The sequence below is a fragment of the Synchiropus splendidus genome, chromosome 9, assembly GCF_027744825.2.
Source record: "Synchiropus splendidus isolate RoL2022-P1 chromosome 9, RoL_Sspl_1.0, whole genome shotgun sequence".
NCBI lineage: Eukaryota > Metazoa > Chordata > Actinopteri > Syngnathiformes > Callionymidae > Synchiropus > Synchiropus splendidus.
Genome location: NC_071342.1, coordinates 16,074,213 through 16,098,691, shown reverse-complemented (window position 1 = coordinate 16,098,691; position 24,479 = coordinate 16,074,213). Strand labels below are relative to the sequence as shown.

Genomic DNA, 24,479 nt, shown 5'->3' with positions numbered 1-24,479 from the left:
GCGTGACACCATGGGAAGGTCAAACAAATATGTCAAAATATGACATATAACCTTGACTATAATTTACCAGAAATCCAATCATCTGTTCAGTTAACCACAGGTACGAACAGAATGTGAACCACTGAGGAAGGAGGAGGGTTCTGTGTCCCTGAGAGGCCCTGGAGTGAAATTAGCTTAAAAAAAAAAGGGGGGAAAAAGCAAGGAACCTTGAAGATGGTTATTACTGAACCTTGGATTGATGTACAGTTAAGGCCATTCCAGCTTAACTAAAAACAAGAGAGAAAAGAAAAACTACATTTAAAGAAAAAAGAAAAGTATTAAACTTATAAATGTTGAAGAAAGACCTGAATTTTTGGAGACATTCTGATGTGTCCCGATGGACCTAAATCTCAATTGTTTGACCATCAATTGGGAGGAAAACTGGAGATACTGTGGTGGAAGCATCTTTTTTTTGTCATCATGCTATAGAGATATGACAGCAACATCTCAGTCAATGCATGAAGATTTGTGATTATTTATCTATGTATTTATGTTATATTCCTTAAATATGGCACTTTAATCTGAGTGAGAGAGAGAGTTTTTAGCTAATGTTCAGTAAAGGTTCAGTGTCATGGTGTTCAGCACCAGTCTGAGGGCCTGCTCTCAGATGATTCCACAATCAACAAGAGGATCGAAAGGAGCATCTCGCCCCCTTGTTGCGTCGCTGGTTGCCACAGTGCAGTGTTAACAGCTAAGGGTTGATGTGGGTGTGAAGTGATTGAAGGGCTTTCTGCCTCCTAAGATTCTGGAGATGTGGCGACCCCGCTTTGTTGGTAATTAACCCCTAAATCCTTGTGGAAGAGCATGAATCGTTTCGCTTTTCAGGTGGAGACACCCACACACGGCACCCCGTACTGCTATTTCTCAAGTTAACAAACATTCACCATTTGTGGACGATGTCACACACATCCACCTGCTCCAAAGAGAGACTCACAAAAAAGTACAAGGCAAGAAGCTTCTCCACTTAATATCAAGTGGCGAACTATGACCTCAGACATGGTGGAGGCTGGGACTCAGTATTGGGATGAACTTTTGGGATATTGTCCCAATGGATGTTTTGTCATCATTCTATTGTAGTACTTCCTTCCTCCTGTAGTATTTCGTCACTGTCCATTTCTTCTCTCAGAGGATGGTTCATTCCACTGCTGCTTACCATATTCATTGAACCTTCATATGAATATTCATTATTTCAGTCTATATAGAGGATATTTTGGGTTTCAACGAAGCGCTTTCATCACGTTTTGAGTCCCAGAAGAGCAAGAAGGGCATTAGTAGATAGATGTAAATGTGCCATGTCATGTGACCTCGTACTGCAGTGACCCCTCAAAGAGGACCTTGTATTCTCGTCCATGTTTTAAGATTTATCTGTTTTAGTCAGATGAAGCATCACTTGAATACATTCTGAAGAGTGAAAGACTGATGTTCATCCATTTGAAAGCCTGTTGCCTCAATGTGGGACAAATAAAAGACATGTTTTTATTTATTTATTTTAACTTGAAACATCTTCTTAAGCTAAGATGATTGTAACTTCCGTTCCTAAAATAAGCTACTAGCTTAATGCTAAGCTCCTACACAAGTATGTGAGATTTGATTTCTGAGAATAAAAAAGACAGTTGCTCACCTTTCAGCAGTGTCAGCAATTTCTTAATGCGTTCATGAAATTTCATGAACTCAAGATTAAACAAGCTGAAATGTACGCAACACGTGAATTCAATGTACATCAGTGTGAGTTGAGTGAGGGGTAGTTCAAGACCGAGTGTCAAATTTGAGTGAACAGTGATGGATTTTGAGACTCCACTCTTGTATTTTCATCGCTTGGTAGTCATCTTTGGACAACACAAGCAGAGCTCTTTGGCTTTACAACAGAGTGCGGTCGTCTATCAGGTGAGGGAAATTAAAACTTGATCACAAATAATATGAGGCATAACTGCGCCTCCAGACAAGTCAATCTGTCACTCTCAATAGACATCAGAGGAGGGATGTCTCCTCTGATGTGTTCCCATCCAGACAACGTCTCCAGACCTCTGGAGAGGGAGTTCAACTGCATGTTCGGATTGCATTTTATTGCCAATTCATTTCCCTCGCTGGGTTTGGCTCGTGCTACTCTGTGTTGCCCACGAGACTGTAACATCCACACCAGTGCGCCGTCATGCCCAAAAGGAAAACAACTCTGTAATCTCCCATTGTCTTAAATTGATAGCCTTTCAGATGGACTCCATAAACTTGTCCTTCTAAACTCAACCCAGGAGAACGTGGCCTGAAAAATCAATGTGAGATAAAGTATTTTAAGAATTATGGGCAAACAAGTGCTCATGAAACCACAGAGAAGAAGAGGCTAAGATCAAGTAAGATGAGATTCATTCAGTCTCATGGGTGGTGAATGACATGAGCTCCTTGCCAAGTCACACCTGCAGACCAAAGCTTGTCCGCTGGACAGTGACCGCCACTGACACTATCGCTTTATAAACAGCAGATCGGTGACTCATCCATCCATTAACCAAGTGCCTCTCTCTTCCTGCTCCACTTTTTCCTGGAGCGCCATTTCCAGGACACAAAGAGCTCCAGATTATTCTGTACCCGCCCAAAGGCTTTGATGTCAACCTCACCAGGGAGGCGTCTAGGAGACATCCTGAGATGTATGTGCCCAGCTTCAGCATCAGCTGCTTTAAGGAGCCGTCTTCCAGACCTGTACAATGGCCTGTAACTTGAGTCTTGATAGAGTATCTTTTATAGCTGAAGCTGACTGTGTCACAATTGAAGTGATGAATAAAAGGTACTGCCTATACATGCACACGCTATACGGTGCATCTGACGTGACCATCCTCTGTTTCTCATCAAAAGTCTCTACATGCTTGATCACTGGAGGAAAACTAATAGTCAAAGTAAATCCACAAACAGAAGCAGAATATCACAGCGACTTGTTGTTTTTCAGGTCTGTTGTCTACTTCTGCCTTTTTAGTACCCTCCTAAAACAGTTCCGCTAGTGATGGGTACCTGAGGTTTCATGAAACAGTTTTCTGATTTTCAATGGCTGCTGTAAAATGTTTGGACTTGACATCATTGCTAAACCAAGAGCGCCACCTAGTGGCCTCTAAACATTTCGACAATGTTTCAACAACTCCGCAATACCGTTTCATGATACCTCATCTACCCATCACTAGTTTCACTTAGTCTTGAATAAACGTAGGCTAGTTCAATAAACAGCACCAAGGTTCTGAAAATTCCTGTACGGCACCATTTCCAGAACCGTGTCGGTGTGAAAGACCACATTCGGAACCATGAGTGTCTCTTCATTGGCCAAAAATAGCCTTCCTTTGTCAATAATGGTCAAGACACTGTTAGCCTTCTCCCATCGGTTTGTGAGTGCTATATCTAAGAGCGAGTACCCAGTTACCTTTGCGTAGTCCATGACAAACAATCTTTTGTTGCAAGTTTCATCCACAAATTGTGAATGAATGGAGGCGAGTCCACTAGAAAGTCCAAACCTTAACCCCACTGCAAGTCTTTGGGCTGTGCTGTGGAGGACTCTGTGGATGAGTGAGAGTCAAAGCAAAAGGTGGGTGGGCACCAATGGGGCTGAAAGTACTAGGACTCACTGATTAAAACAATTGAAAATGGCCGTCGTAGTTGAATGAGGTTTTGCCTCTCAGAGAGAAATCACTACATCTGTCTGGGGTAACATTATAGCTGAGTTTTTCACTACTTTGATCCATTACCATTTTCTTCAGCCATGCTGTATTACATAATATGTCCGTGCGTAAGAAGGGCAACAACAGTAAGCAATTCGATTTGAAGACTGACCCGGGTTTTATAGTTGGCCTAAAAGCTTTTGCCTGGTTCTCTGTAATGTGCCCTTGGAGTGGGGGAAAAAAAAATCGTAATGCCTGATGGTTGCAGATACTCTTAAATGTCACGAAAAATTTCATCCTCATGCTACTGCCACCATTAGCAATGTCGAGATGAGCCCCAGAGAGGCTTGACAATGAACTCTGGCGTCTCATTGGTGTTGCAGCAATGCAATTAGCATGACCATACGTGATGCCTCGGTCTCTGAGGTGAAAGAGAAGAGCATCCGTGTCTTGTTGGGAGGTGTTTTATTAGCGTCTACTTTATCCTCTGACAATAATAGGGCATATTTTTCCTAGTTCCCATTTCATTCTCCACTTGTTCCTTACTTGTGTAGCACCTGAGCTAGGACAAGGGGACCTTCACAAAGGGACTTATAGGCAAACAAACATCAAGCACATACTCACACCATGGACAATTTGGAGACCCCAGTTCACCTCTTTATGTTTTAGGATTGTGGGAAGAAACCGGAGTGCGCGTAGAAAACCAACGCAGACATTGAAGAATTTGGGTGCTGGTGTATTTGAACTCATGAAGTGCGTCAAGCTGGAGTCCAACCTACCACCTTAGACACCGCTGTGTTCCCACATCTTTTTCATTACATGCTAACTATGCACCTTCAGGATGTTGTTGGAGATCCTTCAGTATCATCAGCCCTCAGGTGTTGTCTTAACTAGATATAATGTTGCTCTAAAGCTTATTAAATATTATATTGGTAAATAAGTGTCAAATCCAAAAAGCCTCCAGTGGGGCTCACAGCTATAAAGTGTGATAAATTGTCCTTCTCAAACCTACCTGTTGCTGAGATGCTGTTCAATATAACTGTGCAAAAAGAGAGATAAATATTCAACAATAAAACCACTCAGGAGTGAAATTACAGATCTGGATTGAAAACAAAATGCCAAGTCAAGACAGAATAAAACAGAAAGTTATTCTCTTGGAAAAAAAACCAAAACACTCCAGTCCAGACTTGACTCTGGTGTCAGGACATGTGCCTCATCGATTGCGATAGCTCTGATGTGAGGGTCATATGTTGCTTGTTCTTGTTGCACTACTGCGCCACAGCCTTCATCCACACACCATTGCTTTTCTAGACAGAGTGGTAATGACATCTCAGCTGTCCTTGTCTGACCCAGTTACGCTGATGAGCTGCTTCTACTTGGATTGCTGCCCTTCGCCAAAAACGCTTGTGAGTAAGAAATAATTCATATGGAACTCGTGTCTATCTGCGATGCCCAAACACTTGAACACTTTTCTGGCCATTGCAGATAACACTAAAAGCTCATGAAGATCTTGTTGTCCATCACCAGACTGAAGAGATGGTGCGCTACTGACTGATGCAAAAGATGTGCAGAAGAGCAAAATATTCTCCATTTACTGCGTTTTACAAAGACACCTGCCGCGTCATCGCAACAGTGACAAGGATGTGAATAGTTGCCTCTCTTTGTTCCACTTTTATTTCTGTGTTTTAGAGTATGTGCTCCGCCTTCTTTTAAGAAAAGGCCTTTTACAAATGGAAAACTCATTGACATGTGATATGAAAATGACACACAGCCATCGCTGACAATCCACTTCTTGCAATTATACGAAGATATTAGCTTATTTTCAGATCTAACCAAGATTAAAGTGACGCTAAAATATGTCGATTTGCATTCGAGCATGAAGGGAGTGTAAACGGTTTCGCCCCAGTGAGAAACTCCATCACTTTGATTTCAATGTCTGTATAAAGTCGCTGACAGTGTGAGATTCCTCTTTACACTTTGAGCACTCAGAAATCCTTCAACCCTTTACAAGATAACTGTCTTGTCAGACGAAGAGATAACAGCTAGCTTTGCAAATCTCTGATGGGGAAATGGAAAGATATATTTAAATTAATGTTCTAAACCTCTTGACTTGAAGTCTAAATCTGATCATTAAAGAAGAAGAAAATGTTTACATGAACCAGAAAGACTCAATAAAAAGGCAGCAGTTGTGGACAACTCAGTAGAAACTGAGCAGATTTTTCTCGTCCCATATACTGTACTGTAATTTCCAGACTATAGAGCGCACCGGAATATTAGCCGCACCACTAAATTTGAGGAGGAAAATAGATCTTGTTCATACATGAGCTGCACTGGTCTATGAGCCGCAGGTGCAGTGGTGCTGTCTGCACTGTGGACAGGTCAGTGGTGCACCGGCTTAAACGGGGTCCAGCATCAAGAGTGCGGAAACAAGACATGTAATACGGAGCGTCTTGATTTATCCACAATATCCAATTATCTCGCAATAAGTTGAACACACTGAGAAAGATTACAGACGATCGAGAAGGTCTTCCAGTCCTGGACGGCTGTGCTGCGCTCCTCCACAGCACCAGTCTCCTGCAGCTCCCGGCTGCACACTTCAGTGTACAGAGGGTTTACAAAGCTGTTTTTGAACGATGTTGTCCGCCCAGACAGCGATCGGACCCTTTACTGCCTGGCATTTATCATATTTGTGTGGAGTCGCGCTTTACACGTAGTTTCCGGCATCTAGCGCTGGGTCGCCTGAGGCGAGAAGCTCACCCCCTGTGGTGAGTTTCCTGAGACAAGGTGCAGCTCTCCAGCCGGGATCAAGTCAGCGGCCAAAACCCGACTCACTTGTGTTCATGCCGAACACACTTTGTCTCGAGACAACATCTCACATCTTTTATTCACATTAAAGCCTGTGTGCCCAAAGTTCCTGCCGGTCTCAGCAGCTGCCTCTCGATTCCAGACCTCCAAGAGCTGTGGACACGCGGGCGAAAACGGCGCATTTTGAGTGCTTCAAGGGTAAATAAAAAGCCTCTGATTTCATCGCCTCTGATTTAATGTGATTTCAGCCTGTAAAAATCCATATATTAGCCGTGTAAGCCGCAGGGCTCAGACCGTGAGAAAAAAGTAGCAGCTTATATAGTCCGGAAATGACGGTACTTAAAATTTCAAATTGGTTATCACACTGATAGACAGGCGGCCCCTTAAGCGCCTCAGCTGAGGTGCTGTAGTAGTTGGTTTGTTAAGTGGTCATTTCTTCCTGAGTAAAGCTTCTAAATCCTCCCTGAGCTGGAGGTTTATGTCACATTTCTCCTTCTGTCTAGTTAATTTCCTTTCTTTGAAGTCTTGGCCATCAGATGACCTGGTGACTTGGCAACTGTGTAGCAAACCTCTCTGCTGATGAAACTGGGTTTCCTTCTGAACACTCCAGCCACCCTGAAGTGGCCTGAAGTCGGCCGATGGATGCACCAGAAAATGTCCAATCACTGACTGAACCTCAGAAATGATTTCACAGAAAAGGCGCATCTGGGTTCAAGAGACTTGAGTGGTCAAGAGAAAGACGGAAACCTCATGATTGATTTGCTCATGAAGGGTCCATGTCAGTGGGCTTCTTAGGGGAATGAAGTCATGGCCTGCAGAATCAAATCAGAGTCTTAAATGCTTCTGAGTCCAAGCCCCATGCTCCATCAGTCCCATGGCAGAGACACTGTCCTCGTACCAGCAGAGTGGGTCCTGATGTGCTTTTCTCAATAGACTGACATGAGCGCAAACTGGAACAGAGTGAGGAGGTTTTCATTTTAAATTCAAGCTTTTATCAAAACAGAACATCTATGTCATGACAGCCTGATAAAACAGCAAAACCTATCAAACGTCAACATTTACAAATGAACAGGGGCTGGCATTAAAATGCGACGCACCTGATGAGACCATATTTGCTTTTGATATGTGTCTTAGATTAGCTGAGGTGAAGCTGGGGAGCTCATTGCCACCTTGCTTAAGAGGATAAAATGGCCATTTTACCAAAGCTAAAGCTGAAAGCACTGATGTTAATTGGTCCGGAAGGAAGCGTTTCACCTCCCACTTGTGTCTGTAACCTGGAAAAATTGCAAAATCTACTTCATTCAGCCTTTCCCCGGCAATATCTGCTTTCTCCCGGGAAATGGGGGATAGGAGACGCACCTCTCCAATCTGTAAATATCTGTAACTCTACTTCCCTTTTTTCCCCTCAATGTGTCACTGAATCGACTTGACAGGCGAGAATTGGTGATAGTTACCAACTATGGAGAAATTCTTGAAAATAAAAAAAAATGATTGTGCCCCCAGCAGTAAAAACTGTTCAGGAAAGCACCTTCTAAAATTAAAATGAATGAGAAACTTTTATGGCGATACTTTCATTTACACTTTACTTATCTTCTTTAGAGTTTGCTTGTGAAAAAGAAAACATTTTATGATATTTAGACATTGTTTTATTATATTTATTTTATTCAGAATTGTATTCATGATGTACAGTTTTTCCAATTTTCTCAACAGTTTGCATCAAGTGTATTTTTTTTTTCTTTCTGTTCCTTGAATGGCCCCAGACCCATTTGGTCTGGAGAAGGTGGGCCCCAAGATCAAAAAGGTGAAGAACCCCTGAACTAAACTCCATAAACCATGAATGTGTGCGGCCGTAGCAGCACAGACGGGATTAACTGCACAGTTGTTTATTGACACCTCATCCTGGTCACTGCTTGTTCTTTTCCCCCCCCTCGACAACTGTCCCAGCTCAGCACACATCCACCAAACTGTCTCTTCTGTGACCTCGATAACTTTGTAAAAACAACCGTCGTGTCAGATTTAGGCCACACAGGTTGTCAGGGTGAAAAGCTGCTCAAAATGCTGATGTTATCCCATTTGAGGCGTGTCACGCTCCACTCGTCCTGTTGGCGAGTTTGCCGGATCTTTCTAGACGCTCCTTTCCCTGACTGTGTTTCAGCGCAGGGGCTTTTCCCTTTTTCTGTTTGGGATTTTTTTTCCGAGTGGCAAAGTGATTATTGTTACTTACAAATTATTTAGTCATTTCAGTTAAAAAAAAAAAAAATCCCATTTATTTCAGTTTTTTTTCTTTCTTAATTGAGTTATTCAATTTTGTTATACATTTTCAATTAAATTGTGAAATATTGTCAGAGATTGTTTTGGCTTCACTTTGCTCTGTAGTTGCTCAAGTTAAATTCAATTCTTCAAAATAAAATGTTTTGTTTACACTTTACAATAAGTAATTGTTTCCTTATATATTCACAAACGGCTACTGGCTTTCAGTCTGGGCATACAATAATAATAATAATAGTAATAAGAATAATAATTTTTATACATTATATTCAGATTAGGACTGACATCACTGATAGTCTAAATTTAGTCCTAAACTTTCAAGGGAACAGACGGAGGTGGTTGTGACTGACACTAACACTGGAGGCAGCCAATGGAACACAGAAACACAATAGAATCTACTGTCTGTACACAACACAAAATGTTGGAGGAATGGACCTGCACGACAATAATGCAATAATGCAGGCAGGCTGGTATTTATGTTGATATTATCATTGCACGTTTCTATGCCCAACACGCTGCAATCCAAATTGTCAGAGACGATGGGAAGGTATTTTTGGATTTAGTCAATAAAAAATGATTAAGTAGAACCATTGTTAAAAGTGCCTCTGTCACAACTCAATTGTACATTAAAAAATGATGAAGAATACAAGAGTCAAGATCCTTCAGAGAGCTGCATGACTTTTCAGTCTCTGCATCAGAAAAAGGGCAACTCCTACTAGTAGCCCTCCACCTCTGTTTGATAATCATTCTCGAACCCAACTGACTGAACTCGCACACAATGGCGACTATAGTTCGGCTAAATCCGCCTGGTCATCACAAGCCAGTTGCTTCTATTCACTACAACAACAGTCTCTGGAAGCCCTGATGTTCTGGCATGTGCAGTCACAGCCTGGGGGAGGTTTTGGGAAGTATTTCGCCAGCAGTCAGGGCTGGACGGTGACTAGTTGAGCATGAGACAAGAAAGGGTGCGCACCTGAGTTTTTACACACTAAAGGGACCAAGCACTCCAGGGATACCACCTGCCCACAGGAGAGGACCACCATGTTCAAGACCAGCTACCTTCGAGAGGTGCGCAAGGAGAAGTACGAGCGTTCCGACGTCTTCTCGGAGGAACCGGAGGACTCGGCGGGGATATCGGCCATTCAAGGATGGGAGAATCTGCAGGAGCTCAACAACCGCTTCGCCCGCTACATCAACAGAGCTCGGGTCCTCGAGCAGCGCAATGCCGTCTTCCGGAAGCAGCTGGAGACTCTGCAGAGGATGGAGGAAGAGAGCGGCCTGGAGGAGGCCTTCAGAGAGCAGATCGACGTCAACAGGCAGAGAATCCGAGAACTCACGTCCGACCGCTCCAAGCTGGAGCGAGAGATGAGGGAGGCGTGTCGCATGCTGGACGAATTCACCAACAAGTAAGAGCAGCGAGACTCTCATAAGAACCTTCGATTTAGACCCCAGGGTCAAAGCTGGACACAAGTTTCAAAAGCGTGTTCAAATAACATGGTTTTAGAGAAAGACACTGGGGTTACAGTAGACCCCAGTCACCTGCGAACACCAAAGCATCTTTGCCACGATCCATACTGAACTCTGTGTCCTTCCCTCAGGTACAGAAACGAATGTGATTACCAGGAGCAGCTACGAGGAACTCTGGAGCAGTTGAATAAGGTATTGTTCCACTGTATTCGCACAAATCTCACAACCAACTAAGAGAACCAAGAGAAAGGAAGTCAAAAGGTGTCATTGTCTCTCTGGTTCTGGATTTGTCCTTGGCTTTGTGTGTTGCTCGACAGCGTTACATAGAAATGAGACAATGGCAGATCATTCACTGCAACGCAGTATGTTTTCCACATAGAAGTTTCCCTTTCTCTGCTCGCGCAGGAGGCTGACAACGCTCTGCTGAAGAACTTGGAGTATCAGATCGAGTCTCAGTTCCTGCAGGATGACATCAACGCCACCAGAGAGAGATATAAGAAGGTTAGTTGCCTCACCCCGCTTGAGAGGGTTGACCTTGAGCTGTATGTATAGCGCCACTCTGACTTGATACAATCCGGAATACCTCAGTTGGTCTTGGCTACTTTTCTTCCTTTAGACCTTGTACCTGTTTTCAGAAGATTTGTGCTAATGATGGTAGATGAGATAACATGAAATAGTATCGCAGGGTTGATGAAACAGTGTTTTCAGAGGCCACTAGATGGCGTTCTTGGTTTAGAAATGATGTGAGGTTTTATTGGGTTTGTTGCTCAAGTCCAAACATTCCACAGCAGACAGTGCCATCTGGTGGCCTCTGAAAATCAGGACACTGTTTCATGAAACCCCATCTACCATCAGTAGATGGAGCTACTTTACTTGCATTGAGGAACTTTAAGGAGGACAATCTGCTCAGCTATAAAATAGGTCAGTATAAAGCGATAGAAAAACATGGCTGGTTTGATTGAGACTGTTCTTCTCCGTGGTGGCGGTGGGACACTTTCTCCCTCGGTGGTCTTCGGTCTGCCCCGGGGCCTCCTCCTAATTGAACATACTTGCCGCCGAGTTTGAAAGCAACTGCTGCAATGAAGCAAACAGTTGTGGGATCAAACCCCTGTCCAATAACCAGTACAGGCCTTTATGCTTGGTCCCTGCATATATATTGTGAGCGGATAAGTGTCCTCCAAAGATGAGAGCAGGGACAAGGCTTTGCCCTTTGGCTCAGCTCTTCCATGACCTCAGTCCTAAATGCACAGTGAGGTCTGGAACATAAACAACACAACATGAAAACACCTACACTATAAAGGAAGGATTCTTTGTACACATGGGTTTAACATCCTTTTCTATATTTGCAAACCGTGTCGCAGGAAGAAATAAGAAACAGACCTAAAAATCATATTTGCCTCCCCGTAAACTCAAAATAAGACAGCAGACAGATGCATAGTGGATCCGCTGTTAATGGACTTCTTTGCTTCCCTGACCATAGAACCACGGCGGCATATTAAGAAGCTGTGTTTGTAGTCTATTCTTTGTCGAAGAATAGAAAAGGAAGTCAGTCCCGTGGCGGTGTTGGCACCAAATTTCCTTCCTGAGAAATTATAAAATGTCACAGCTTTATTGCGGAATCAGACACGTCCCCACACAGACTCAGTGTGAGGAATCAGAGTTCTTTAGCATTCACCTTGTGTTTCCATGTGCTGAATGAAGGTTGTTGTGTCTTTACAGAACCTCGCTGAGATCAAGACCTATTTAAACATTTTGCAGCAAATCAACCAGACACTTCCACTCGTTCCTAATGTGTCGCTGGGCATCTCTGAGGTGAGGTGACTAATGCCATCGCTGTGTGTTGCAGTCTTGCTGTCCCACTGATTTTTGGGTGCAGTGTCCATGATTGTTTGAACGTTTGAAGCGTTTTTCAAAGGTGATAAGGCTGAGTCTTTGACTGGCCCGGGGCAGATGACAGTCATGGCGAGCTGACATCAGCATAATCTATTAATAGACCATAGAATCGCTCATAACTCGTGCTGGAATTTAGCATCCGCTTGATACTTGTTCAGACAAATTGCAGTCATTCACATATTCTGGATAGGATTTTAGTCTCTGAACTATCACACAGGTCAAGTATAGTCACACGCATGACCCCTCTCAAAATACCCAGATTCCATGAGGGACAGTCTTGGTTAGCAGATGGTTTTCAGTGCGACCTTCCCCAGCAGTTTCCAACAACAGGGACTCTGCATTTCATTTCTCAGAGGGTTTTTTGAAATGTGAGCGGCTTATCAGTAAATAATCAAATACAACTCCAAATCCAGGTTTAAAAAAGGAGTCAGAGCACTTAATTGATGATTTCAACCATGTGGCCATGGGCACAGAGAGATGATGAGTGAAAAGTGGATAATATTAAAACCATAAATACAATTCAGTGGTACCTCGGTTCTCGAACACAATCCATTCCAGACGATTTTTCCAATTACAATGAATGGAAAAAGAAATAATGCGTTCCAAGCCTTAAAATAGTCTTTTGTAGGAGTGACTGTACAGTGTCTGCTGCAGGTGCGCTGTTCCTCTATGTGTGTGGCCGCTGCATGTGGGAGGGGTTGCCGAGTGAGTGACGTCTCTCCAGAAGTGAAGAGGTGCCCGGTGCGTGTCCAGCTCTGAATGTGCGCTTCTGTGCAGTTTGGCTGTGACAAAGTCATAAACCAAGTAGCGCTCTGTCCCAGACTCGCCTCATCCCTGTCCCAGCTCCAGCCCACAACAGGACATCAAACCCTGGAGTGTGGGGAGCGAGCACCTCCCCTGTGACACTCTACCACGGTCCAGAGCGGAGACAGGAAAGGTTTTACACCTCAATATGAAGAAACAACAGTCAGTAAATGTAGCTAACGGGACACGTCTGCATACAGAGGCTGCGTTATATACAATAACAGAGCACGTCGTGGGTCAGCTGATCGGTCCGCGCACGTTATGTTTTTTCCGGCTTTTTTTCAGGGACGTTCGAATTCTGGGATGTTCGAAAACCGAGGTACCACGGTATTAATAACATTACATAGAAATAATGTACATTTAATTGACTTGTTCTCTACATGCTAAAATCTGTGCACTGATCAGAGTTCGGAATGACTGAGCACCGAGTCAGGAGGCTGTAAACTGCATGTGTTGAGCAAAGGCCAGCGCTTTTTGAGGACAGCTAGCGCACGCAGCGCTGGCCAAAAATAACTTTGCATGCGCAGCATTTAAGATCTAACCTCTGTAATGTTTCATTTATGAACTTAACCAAAGCTTTTTTGAACACAGGGCTTTTTTTTAAAGACTGTTCATCCGAATTAGTTTAGAGTTGACTGCTTGTAGGGAAGAAGTTCATGGTGTGGTTCTGTGCTTCGCTGTTTATCAAGGAACAAGAGAAGCTTCTGGCCCAGAGGAAGGTTCCAGAGCTGCAGAGACAGTTGGAGGAGTTCAAGAGCGCCATCTGCCAGCTGCACACGTTAAAACAAGGCTTGCAGGCTGAGGTAAGGCCATTTTTCACACGATCACTGTTCCAATAAGTAAAAAAATATATATGTATAGATCATAATAATTGTGTATTTCCACATATGTAATGCATAAGTATTCATATTCTTTGACGATTCTACGACTCACGGAATATATTGTAAAAACATTCTTTAGTGGTTGAATGTGACAGGTCATAATTTTTTTTATTGTTTTCTTATACACTTTAAAATTAAGAAACATTGTTTTTTCAAAATCTATTTAAATTTAAATTTAAATGTATTTATTTATTTTAAAATATAATACGTCCAAATTGCTTTAATGCACACATTTGCCACTAGATGGTGCTACTATACTTGAATCTATTTTTCCATTGTAACGTTTTTAGCAGATATGAGGAGTTAATACCATGTATCTATCTATCTATCTACATGTCACTTTTGGGATGCTTTTCGTCTTTTTCATCTCTAGACTGCAGCACTGGAGCAGAAAATCAGAAACACGCAGGAAAACTACGACGAGGAGCTCCAGGGTTACAACGAGAAAATTGAATCCTTGCGAAAGGAGATCGAGGAAATGGAGAAGTGTCTGGAGAAGCTCAACTGCGAGTGTCGCCACCTGGCCATGTACCAGACCTCTCTGGAGAACGAGCTGGAACGATACCAGAGGATCATCGAGAACGAAGACAACAGGTGAAGTCCCATGAACTTGTGGTTTTCACAGAGAGGTCCTCTTGTCCAAGTACTTTAAATCTGCAAACCTCCTAATGCTCCTCACCGCGGCGCTGGTGTGTGTGCAACCTGTGAACTGTTATTGCTCCCTTCCCTGCAGGTTGAACTCTGCTATCATCGGGACTCCCATCACTTTGCTCAACACAAACTACCACTACACTCACACACCTTCAGCCTCCAGCAGAGGGAGAGGTAGGTACCACAGCTGACTTCAATTCATAGTGTGCTGAATTGGAACAGGTGAAATGTGGCGGAAAACAACCTCATGAAAGCCCATAAATTCTATCTTTCTTGTGTGTCTAGACATCACTCAGGCTATTCAGGACATCACCAACATGAAGCCCCGTCAGAAGTTCCAAGGCAAGAAGGGTCTTAAGAAGAAGGATCTTAACCAGAGAGACGTGATGGACAGTTGCATGGAGGAACGGCCTGGTGAGGCTTTAGATGAAGATGTCAGAGAGGAAGTCCAGGAGGAGTGGAAGAAGGACCAAGGATCCGGACTCACTGGAGTCTCTCCACAGGATGTTCCAGACGGAGCTCAGATCAGCAAGGCCTTCGACACTCTCTGTAACATTGTGCGGGACAGGATGAGGAAGTACAAGAAACCAGAACCTCTGACAGCTGACTTTTACACCAAGGGGCGGTATGTCCTGGTGACCGGTGACAGCAGCTTCCCAGATCCCTGCTTCTACGTCTCCTCACCATCCTCCGGGCATGTCACCGTGACCGTCAGAGATGATTCGCAGAGTTCAGATGATGTGCCTGGGCGTCGCACCCCATCACCCCCTCCCATTCAGCCCATCCCAGATCCAAGACCGAGGACGCCGCCGAAGCCTTTAAATGGTGGGGGGATTAAGGAGGAAGACAAGGGAGGAAGAGGAAAGGATGATGATGGAACATGCAAGAAGAAAGCTGGAGAACCTCAGCCCCCACCTGTGATACCACCTGGCCCAGGCTTGTACCCAAAAGAGCCCACCTCAGGGGGTGATAAAACAAAGAAGGATGACACTGGTCCAGCGGAGCCAAAGCCATCTCCTCGTGGTGGGAGCACCAGCTCCAGCACTAGCTCTGGCAGCTTCACACCTGACGCCAGGACCTACGAGAAGGTGGAGGTGCTGGAGTCCATTGAGACGTTCTCCAACAGCCGCAAGGTAAAGGATTACGAGGAAACATCTTTGGTCTTCGAGACAACAACAGAGAAATCCAGTAAGAAGAAACACTAAATCCGAAATGGTTGCCATCCGCTCTGTCGGAGGCTAAACGTAATCCTCAACCTTCTCTGCTCTGAGGTTCTCCAAGCTGCTTGCACTTTTCCGGTCTTGCCAATATACTTTGCTGGTTCTTCACTCATGCTGAGGTCCTTTAATGTTTCGAAACCAGGCTCAAATTATCAACCACCATGTCAATCTCCTAAACAATTTGAAATTATAGAGGAGTCATTTGGAACTTGTGCCACCTGACAGATTTTGACTGCTAAATCTTTCCCCCTTTGGAGTCTATTTGTTGAATTTGATGCCACTAAGCGCCCGCAATGCACAATTTTGCAGTGTCGGAATTTGTTTTGAAATACGAAATAAAGAAAGTTCTAATCACAAAACCCATGAATTGTGTCTACTTTTTTTTTGTTGTGCTGGAAATAACGGTACAATCTAATGGTAAATATTGTCACCCGTTACCTTACATTCGTGGTAGCGTTCCACAAGACACAAAGAGGAAGCATGGACGAGTGATTTGAGGTTTGTGTTTGACACCGAAGTTTCACCACTATCGACACCTCCTGAAGAGTTAAGTTGGTTTTGTTTATACATTTTGGTTATTTAGGTGAGAGAGATTAATGGAGAGGTAACAATAACGTGTTTTAGTCGCTCCAAATATACCATCCAGAAGATGTTATCTTAAATATTTTTTGAAATTCTTCACTCCAAAATTAAAGGAACAACCATAAGTTCCTTTCCTGAAAATCTTTTAGGTCTTTTTTTTAGAAATGCCGCGGTAATCCCATGGAAGATGGGATTAATATAACCACTCACACTTTATACTTTTAATATGAGTATCTTGGTGGTAGAATACTAGCAAAAGTGTTGCAGATCAGCAAGTTTCTCACTATGGATTTGTTCTAAATATAAAACTAAACTAAAACTAAAAGTATTGTGAGAGTTTTTGTGTCTGTCCCCGAAAACATATTCAGAATAAGGCGAGACAATGTGATGAAATTAACATTTAATTTTTAATTAATTAAAATGTATATAATGTGCTTGCATTTTCATACAAGACAATATATGAAAATATTGTCATAGAAAAGATCATTTTGAATAAAAGTATGTCTTTTTTTAACCTTAATTTGAAATATTGTTTTCTGATCCCTCTGTCCTCACTAGCTTTTACTAGGTGCACGCAGCGCATGGATTCAGCTGTTCTCTTGAGGAGTTTGAGGTCAACCACAACAGAATTCAACCATTGAGTGGTCAGAACCCTGTTGTTTTGTGTGTCATCGCTGCTACAGAAACCAATCATCTGAATCTGAATCTTAATGAGGAGGAATTCAACGGACACAATTACGTCCTTCAAATAATGAGGTGCACCTTCCACTGCCGGGATCACGACTGAGCCTCAAGTGCACCCTTTGGATGGACCTCCTTCATGAATCAGGAATGGATTTATGTATTGTTACTCTCATGTTAAGGACGTTGAACAACACTCAAGCGCTTTAATAAACAGCTGAATAGATTTATTTTAGCATATATGTAGTCAAAGATTATGAAATATGATCCAGAGACTGCAAATGAATGACACATTCTCCTTGTTTTTATCTAGAAACAGTGTGTCACAAAAATATAAACTGAAAGAAGTATCACTGCAGTTTGCCAGATATTGACACCGAAGATCATTTACAGTCACAAACTGTACAACAGCTGGCAGAAGAAGAAGAAGGAGTGTGGGTGGATTCAAGCGACGGCACATCATATTTGGCTCATGTACAATTAGAGTAAAAATGGCGTTTTCTGGACGGGGAAGTTCGCTGAAGGTTATACTTTTATTATGGTTCATTACAAGAAACATTCATCGGAGGCTGCTGGGTAACAAAAAGCAGAGTGAGGAGGCAAAGAGAGGTAGACAGGAGGGCAAATGAAGAGAACGTAGAAATAACGTGAGGGTTGGAGAGCAAGATATGGTGGGATCATGCAGGAGGGAGATCTAGTTGTTTTTACTCAGCAAACTCTTTAGACTTCTCTCCACTGCCTCATCCAGCTCTTCCTCCAGCTCCTCCTTCTTAGACATGGCGAGCTTTGACTCGTAATCGCGCACTATCTGGTCTATGTAAGGGGCACTTTGTGTTCCGTGAAGCATCAGAGTCCACTCGCGCAGGACTCCACGCTGGGGCTCCTCGCCTTGGAAGCCCACCTCCAGGACCCAGGTCCCTCGAGGGTCCTCCCCCCAGGTGTGGGTGGTCATGAAGGGCCACTTGTCGAAGCCCACTTTGGAGTCGTCGTCGCGGGGTCGTCGGCTCAGCAGGATGGACTTGGTGCCCATGGGCGAGGTCATGTTGATGTTGAGGCTGCCGCGGCGGCTGGCGTTGACGGTGACCACGGCCTGGACGTGCTCCAGGTAGCGGACGAAGTTGTCCTTGCCTTGGCAGGCCTCAGTGGTGATGCTCAGTACCAGCTTGTTGCCTGACTGGATTTTACTGCACAGACAAAGACAAAGAAGCAGCACAGAGTTGATCCACTTCTATACGCACAGGGCATCGTGCCCAGCAGTAACCCTGAACTCCTGTTCACCTGATCTTCGACAATGGTTTTCAGCATTTCGCACAATAGCAAATCATGCGCGGTATTTCCGAGCCTTCAAAGTGCAGTGCAATCTGAGGCTGCAAACAAGTGAGCAGTCGGAAAAGTGGCAATTTTTACAGGGCTTTTGAAGCCCCCTGTAAATACAGCACTTGACCTACCGGGACTTTTCAATTCCCTGGCCTCAATATACAATCAAGTGACTTTGAATTGGGAATGAAATAGATGAGTTCTGCAGATGAACAACTCTCCTTTCAATCCCTCACCTGAGGTTGAGAGATGAGCAAGTGATTGCACCACTCAGAGGAATGTACTCTCAATGACAGTTTTTTTTTTTTTTTTAAATACAAGGTCAAAGAGATTTGTGTCTTTTAATTGGAGCGTGGAGTGTTTCTATCATCACTGAAGGTTGGTGGACCCGACCGAGTGCAACTTGACTTGAACTTCACTAAATGTGGCGGTGAATGTAGAAAAAAAATTTAGAGAAACATGGTGAAGTACTTTAGGAAATATGAAATAATAAGGAGGTACTTGGTTAGAAATTTAATATAAATGAATGAATCATCACTTTTGGAGTTTTTCCCACTCGCACTCACACAGTTTTTGAACGTCTCGGACTTCGAACAAATCGGAGTTTGAACAAATATTTTGAGAGTTTTTTGCTTTCGATTTTGAACGAAAATCCAGAACTCGAACGCCCCTGAAAAAAGCCGGAAAAAACATAACGTGCGCGGACCGATCAGCTGACCCACCACGCGCTTTGTTATTGTGTATAACGCAGCCTCTGTATGCAGACGTGTCCCGTTAGCTACATTTACTGAGTGTTCTTTCTTCATATTGAGGTGTAAAACCTTTCCTGTCTCCACACTGGACCGTGGTAGAGTGTCACAGGGGAGGTGCTCGCACTCCAGGGTTTGATGTCCTGTTGTCGACTGCAGCTCGGACTAGGATGAGGCGAGTCTGGGACAGAGCGTGACTTGGTTTATGACTTTGTCACAGCCAAACTGCACAGAAGCGCACATTCAGAGCTGGACACGCACCGGGCACCTCTTCACTTCTGGAGAGACGTCACTCACTCGGCAACCCCTCCCACATGCAGCGGCCACACACATAGAGGAACAGCGCACCTGCAGCAGACACTCTACATTCACTTCTACAAAAGACTATTTTAAGGCTTGGAACGCATTGTTTCTTTTTCCATTCATTGTAATGGGAAAAATCTATTCAGATTTCGAACAAATGGCTTCTTGAATGGCCGTCTGGAACGAAGAACCGAGGTACCACCGTACCTGAGAAGTACCACTAATAAGGGAGTCATTTATCAGGCATTCTTTTACATTGATACATGTAAACAAACATGAAGACGAGTCATTCTGTTTGAAAGGCAGAGACTCCTTGCATGATCAGCCCCTCATGCGTGATGTTTATTTATCGTTCAGAACATAGTGTGATCCGTCTTTGTCTGGGTGTGAGGACAGACTGCTATTCTCATCTCTCCAGGTGACATCAGGAAAAATGAGGACGCAGCGGGGCAGAAGTGCGGCCCAAAGAATCTGAGGAGGCTTATTAGGAATCACTGAGATTTGGGAAAATGGAGGGAGAAAAGTGAGCGGCAGTCGTGCTGAGCAGCGGTCAGTTTGATAAATGTTTAACAACTGGACATTGGTGGCAGAGACAAGACTCCCTTGACTCTTGAGCAGAACCCGTACTGAGACAAGTTGGAGCTTGTAATTACTGCCAGAATATTGAACTCATTTACACAAGTTTAAGCAATGGAAACACTAACAGTTATACTTATGTTTGCTTCACCTTTACTCTAGTATTTGAATGTGTTTCTCTGAAACAATAGGATTTGTCAGAGTGAAAAATAAATCAATACATATTTTAATGTTGCATTTAAGATTTATTTGGCAGCAGACACCCAGAGCAGGAGGTGAAGAAGTGAGTGCAGACATGGTGGAAAACAGCTAGAAATATCAAAAGCCATATAGGGCAAAGTGAGGGCCATGTGTGGCCCTTTGCCTGTATTTCTGAGGCCCTCACGAAGTGTGAAAACTATGAAACTGTTTCTAACATTTGTTTCTGTATTACTACCATTACTATTACAATTCTAAATACGAGGACTAACATTTCTTTTCTTTTTCCCTGTATATTCTCTGCCATTCCATGCACAAAATGTGACAAAGAATAGCTTTAAATTACCTTTTTGTGAAACTGTATTGCCTGTAAAAATAAGGTTAGTTTGTAAGAATGTGGCTCACTATCATATTTTATTTATTTTATATCATGCTTTACACTTAATTCTTTGGTGCTGCTATTTGCTATTTAAATAGCTAAACGTCACATATTTATTGATTTACACAGAGGATCTTGAGTATTATATGAAGTCTTATATACATAGTCATATTCAATGTGATCTGACTTTGCAGCAATTTATATACTTTTCTTATTTATTTACTTTTTTTCGCATTTTTTCCCCCCCGTATTTTGCATCTTCTTTCGTCTGGTTTGATAGGCCACTGTCAGCAGTAAATAATGTTGCCTTCTAGGAGACATGCAGAGTATAGAGAGGTAGAGAGGAAGACGACAGAGGCACAGCTCGAGAGGAGAAGCTTGGAAACAAAGGTGGGAAGTTCAAGGGACCAAGGTAGTCAAAGGTGGAGGGGCGGCTGCAGCTGAAGAACAAAGATAGACAAATTATCTAAATTTTTGATTCAAAATAATTTTCCCTATGGAGTGTGTTATCATCTGAGATAGTGGCAATGATCATTAATAACTCAGGTAGAAGCCTCCTGCTCGACTGAGCACGAGTGCAGATGAATAGGTTCTGGAGAAGAGGCAGCAGAAACCTTCCTCAGGGCAGAACTGGTGCAGATTAAAAACCACCCCGTTGCACCGTGGGTCCGTGTGAGCCAGCGACTCTGATAATGAGAGCTGCTCCTCCAGCGAAGTAAGTCGCTGTCAGGCTGAGCAGAGATGGGATCAGTGGCGAGCAACAGGTTTGCAAGTGTGTCGCTGTTGTTGCCGCCACTCTCCCATCGGAGGTGTCATTATCGCCGTTTCAAAGATGGGAGAAACCCCCCCAGTGATACGTGACACAACTAGCAGGAATTATTCTGTCAAGTCTATATCTTGATCAGCATCTCCTAGTTCGACATATTCGTGGACAAACAGTGCACTATTGTTAAGTGGATGAAACACTGCAAACAAGCTATACTTAAATCATCTCAAGCAAAATGAAAGATCGGGCAACAAAGTGTTCAGTTCCCGCTCCTCTCATTACGCATTTCTCAAGAAATTTAAAATTCTTATTTTTCTATTTTTTTTTCTCAGTGGCTGCGACGACGGCAACACGAAGAGCGGCGTTCACACACATGCTCCTCTTGACTCCCTTTGTCAGTCAGTCATTTGTTGCGCTCTAATTGGAACGGAGGAAAGAGGTGAAGCTCGGGGATTCACACCAACGCTCCTCAAGATGTGAATGGAAAATGGTCGCCATAGGCCGCGAAGAGAAAGAGTGGAACGAAAGATCCTGACTGGGAAGCGGCAAGAAAGAAAATGGATGAGACGGGATTGAGAGATGCAAATGGAGATACTGGGCAGACAAAGATAGGGTGAGTCGGGGGGAACATCTGCCTCGCAAACAGAGAAAGAGAGGGATGGAGGAGCCGATTCTCAGCAGCAGACAGCTGGAGTCTCATCAAAAATCCAATTTACTGAAGGCTGTGTGATGTGAGATGTTTTTTTTTTTTCTGTGATATAGTGCAGGATTCATGTATTTTTAAGGCCGTACCACCTACAGCTTCAGTCAGCTGTTCCATTTTGTCAACATGTTTATGTGTTTATGTGCATTGGAATATAAATCATGAGAGCTACAAGTCACACTACGTTCACCCCTGAGCTGTGGAGCAGATGTTCACTGAACTTAAAGTGGCAACTAATCCTCCAACATATATACATGAATACGTGTATGTACATGTATACGTGAATTATCTGACCAAATAGAGGGATGATAGAATAAAATATATTACACATGAGTGTGTAAAATGGGAAATTTTAATTAAAGCTTTTTCCATTTTTTACTTATTTCCATTTTTTTGATGAAAAAAATGCAGTCATTTCTGATCCATTTTCTATTTACATCAGGGATGAAAAGAAAAATTGGTGGAATTTATCGATGAAAGTTTTTTTTATTGTATTAAAAAATGACTAAAACTATCACAAAAAATAAATAATAAAAGTTGTATTTTTACCATCCCATTTCTACAAACTCATTTGTGATTCAATTTCTTCTATTTACAATGGGGATGGGTAGAAAAAAGTGGGGGGAAAATGATCAATGAATTAGTTTTTTATTAATGTATTTTTTAAAAAATGGGGAAATGTAAAACTGACAAAAATATAACACAAATTAAATCATAAAAGTTTTATTTTTTTCACCAAATTTTTACACACTCATTTGTGATTCATTTTCTTCTATCCATCCCTGGTTTATCTACATTGAAGGTGAAAATGCACATATTCTTTCGTCTTGGTCTTAAAATAAAAAATGGATGGATGAAAATGAATCACAAATAAGGGTGTAAAGATGTGGAAAAAAAATGAAAAAAGAGAGAAAATGGAAAGCAAATAAAACACAATTTGAGAAATACTTAAAAGTTTAACAACTCCAAATACTTTTTTTTAATTCAGTTAAATAAATAATGGAGTTGAAATGGAATATTCCTTCCAGTTCCGCAGTCGTCTGTGGTCCCATGAGGCCCGCAGTGACAAGGTTACATGTGGCCCCTGGGCCTCACTATTCCTGCTCATGATGCTAAATGGAAACACCTCCATTTGTGGCGAACTAATGACATCACATAGAAGTGATGACACAACTTGTGAGTGTTCACTATCAGGCTTCCTATCACCAGGCATTAATGACATTTAATTTCATCCCGTGATAACCGGAGGACTGCGCCTCATGTTTGCGGTGGGTTTTTCTTCCACATCTTTGAAAAGGGCACTTTCTGAATGATCACCATAGTTTATGGAAATGTGACTCACTGGTTCTCCTGAATGGATCCAGCCACGCAATGGAACCTCTCCGGAACCGTTTTCCATTCCTTGGCCATCTTCACCATCCCGCCAGCGTCCAGCACGCCGTAGCCGAAAAGGTGGTTGAACTCCAGACCCACGCCGTTCCTCCTCCACTGGTGGACCTCGTCGTGGAGCTGGTTCCTCTTGGACGTCAGGACGGAGAGATGCTGCATGTCCCTCCAGGTCAGGTCTGGACTGTGGTTCAGATCAGAGGCAGTGTCTCAAGCAGAACATCATTGATCCTCTTGTCCCACCACAACTACTGTCTGAGTGTGAAGTGCATTGACTGGGCAACACCCCTGAGTATCATCGTGTGTTTACAAAGCAAACAGCCTCTTTACTCAGCTCCTCCATTAAGGCAGCAGATGCTTGTCAGCTCTTCAGCAGCCCAGAGGATCTGAGCTTTTCCTGTATCCTTCAGAAGATTTATTTTTTACCTTTGAGCATCTATATAACTTCATATTTGTAACTTTAAACTTAAGTATTTAGTGGTGATTTAGTCAGAATGTCTCACAGAGTATTCCTTAAATTGCTCCAAGTTAGACAGTACATTGATTTTTCTGAAATCTAAAATTCACCAAATCATTTTATCATGTGATATTTTATCCCAAAACAGAGATTATGGACTTTTTTTGTCCAAGATAAGAATGTATGGGGTAGACATGGAAGAGAGTGACTGCACCAGGCATTGCTCATTGGTTGCAAGGATTGACTGAATATTTACCTTTGGGACAAAAAAAATCACATAAAATGATAAAAGACAAACTGGAAAAATATGAGAAAATATGTAACATCTTAAATATGAGATGAAACAGTTGATGGGGAGTGACCTCATCAGTTTTAATGTCCACCACACACTCTTTTTTATTATTGTTATTATTTTTATTTCTAGTTATTACTCATATTTTAATTTTGCCCTTTTTTCCAGGGCAACTGATTTTTGTTTCTCTCGTGAATGTACTTGATCGTATGTCAGAAAACACAAATAATAATTTAATAATTTGTTATTAAAAATGAAAAAGTAAGCAGTTATAAGTTTTTGTCTGTTCCTTTGTTTTATGATCGATTTACGATCGGTTATTACTCTTTTATTTCTACCGCTGCCCGTTGATCTCCACCTGGTTGCTGTATATTAAAATGTACCAACAATTGTCCCATTACAAATCTCTATTTTACTGTTTTTATTTGTTATT

General features: G+C 42.7%; 2 protein-coding genes across 2 annotated transcripts in view; one reads left to right on the top strand and one right to left on the bottom strand.

Moving 5' to 3' along the window:
* Positions 1-9,648: 9,648 nt before the first annotated feature.
* Positions 9,649-16,016, top strand: LOC128764983 (filensin). The gene is made up of 8 exons (XM_053875331.1): positions 9,649-10,147; positions 10,340-10,400; positions 10,614-10,709; positions 11,928-12,020; positions 13,595-13,708; positions 14,160-14,380; positions 14,520-14,611; positions 14,723-16,016. The coding sequence occupies exons 1-8, from the start codon at positions 9,783-9,785 to the stop codon at positions 15,640-15,642; spliced, it is 1,962 nt and encodes a 653-aa protein (XP_053731306.1). The 5' UTR covers positions 9,649-9,782; the 3' UTR covers positions 15,643-16,016.
* Positions 16,017-17,202: 1,186 nt separating this feature from the next.
* pcsk2 (proprotein convertase subtilisin/kexin type 2) overlaps positions 17,203-24,479 on the bottom strand; it is a 29,484-nt gene continuing 22,207 nt past the window's right edge. The window contains exons 11-12 of the mRNA XM_053875886.1: positions 23,254-23,481; positions 17,203-18,104 (exon numbers count right to left, since the gene is read on the bottom strand). Of these exons, the coding sequence (XP_053731861.1) occupies positions 17,615-18,104; positions 23,254-23,481 (718 nt within the window). The 3' untranslated portion in view covers positions 17,203-17,614. The remainder of the gene's footprint in view (positions 18,105-23,253; positions 23,482-24,479) is intronic.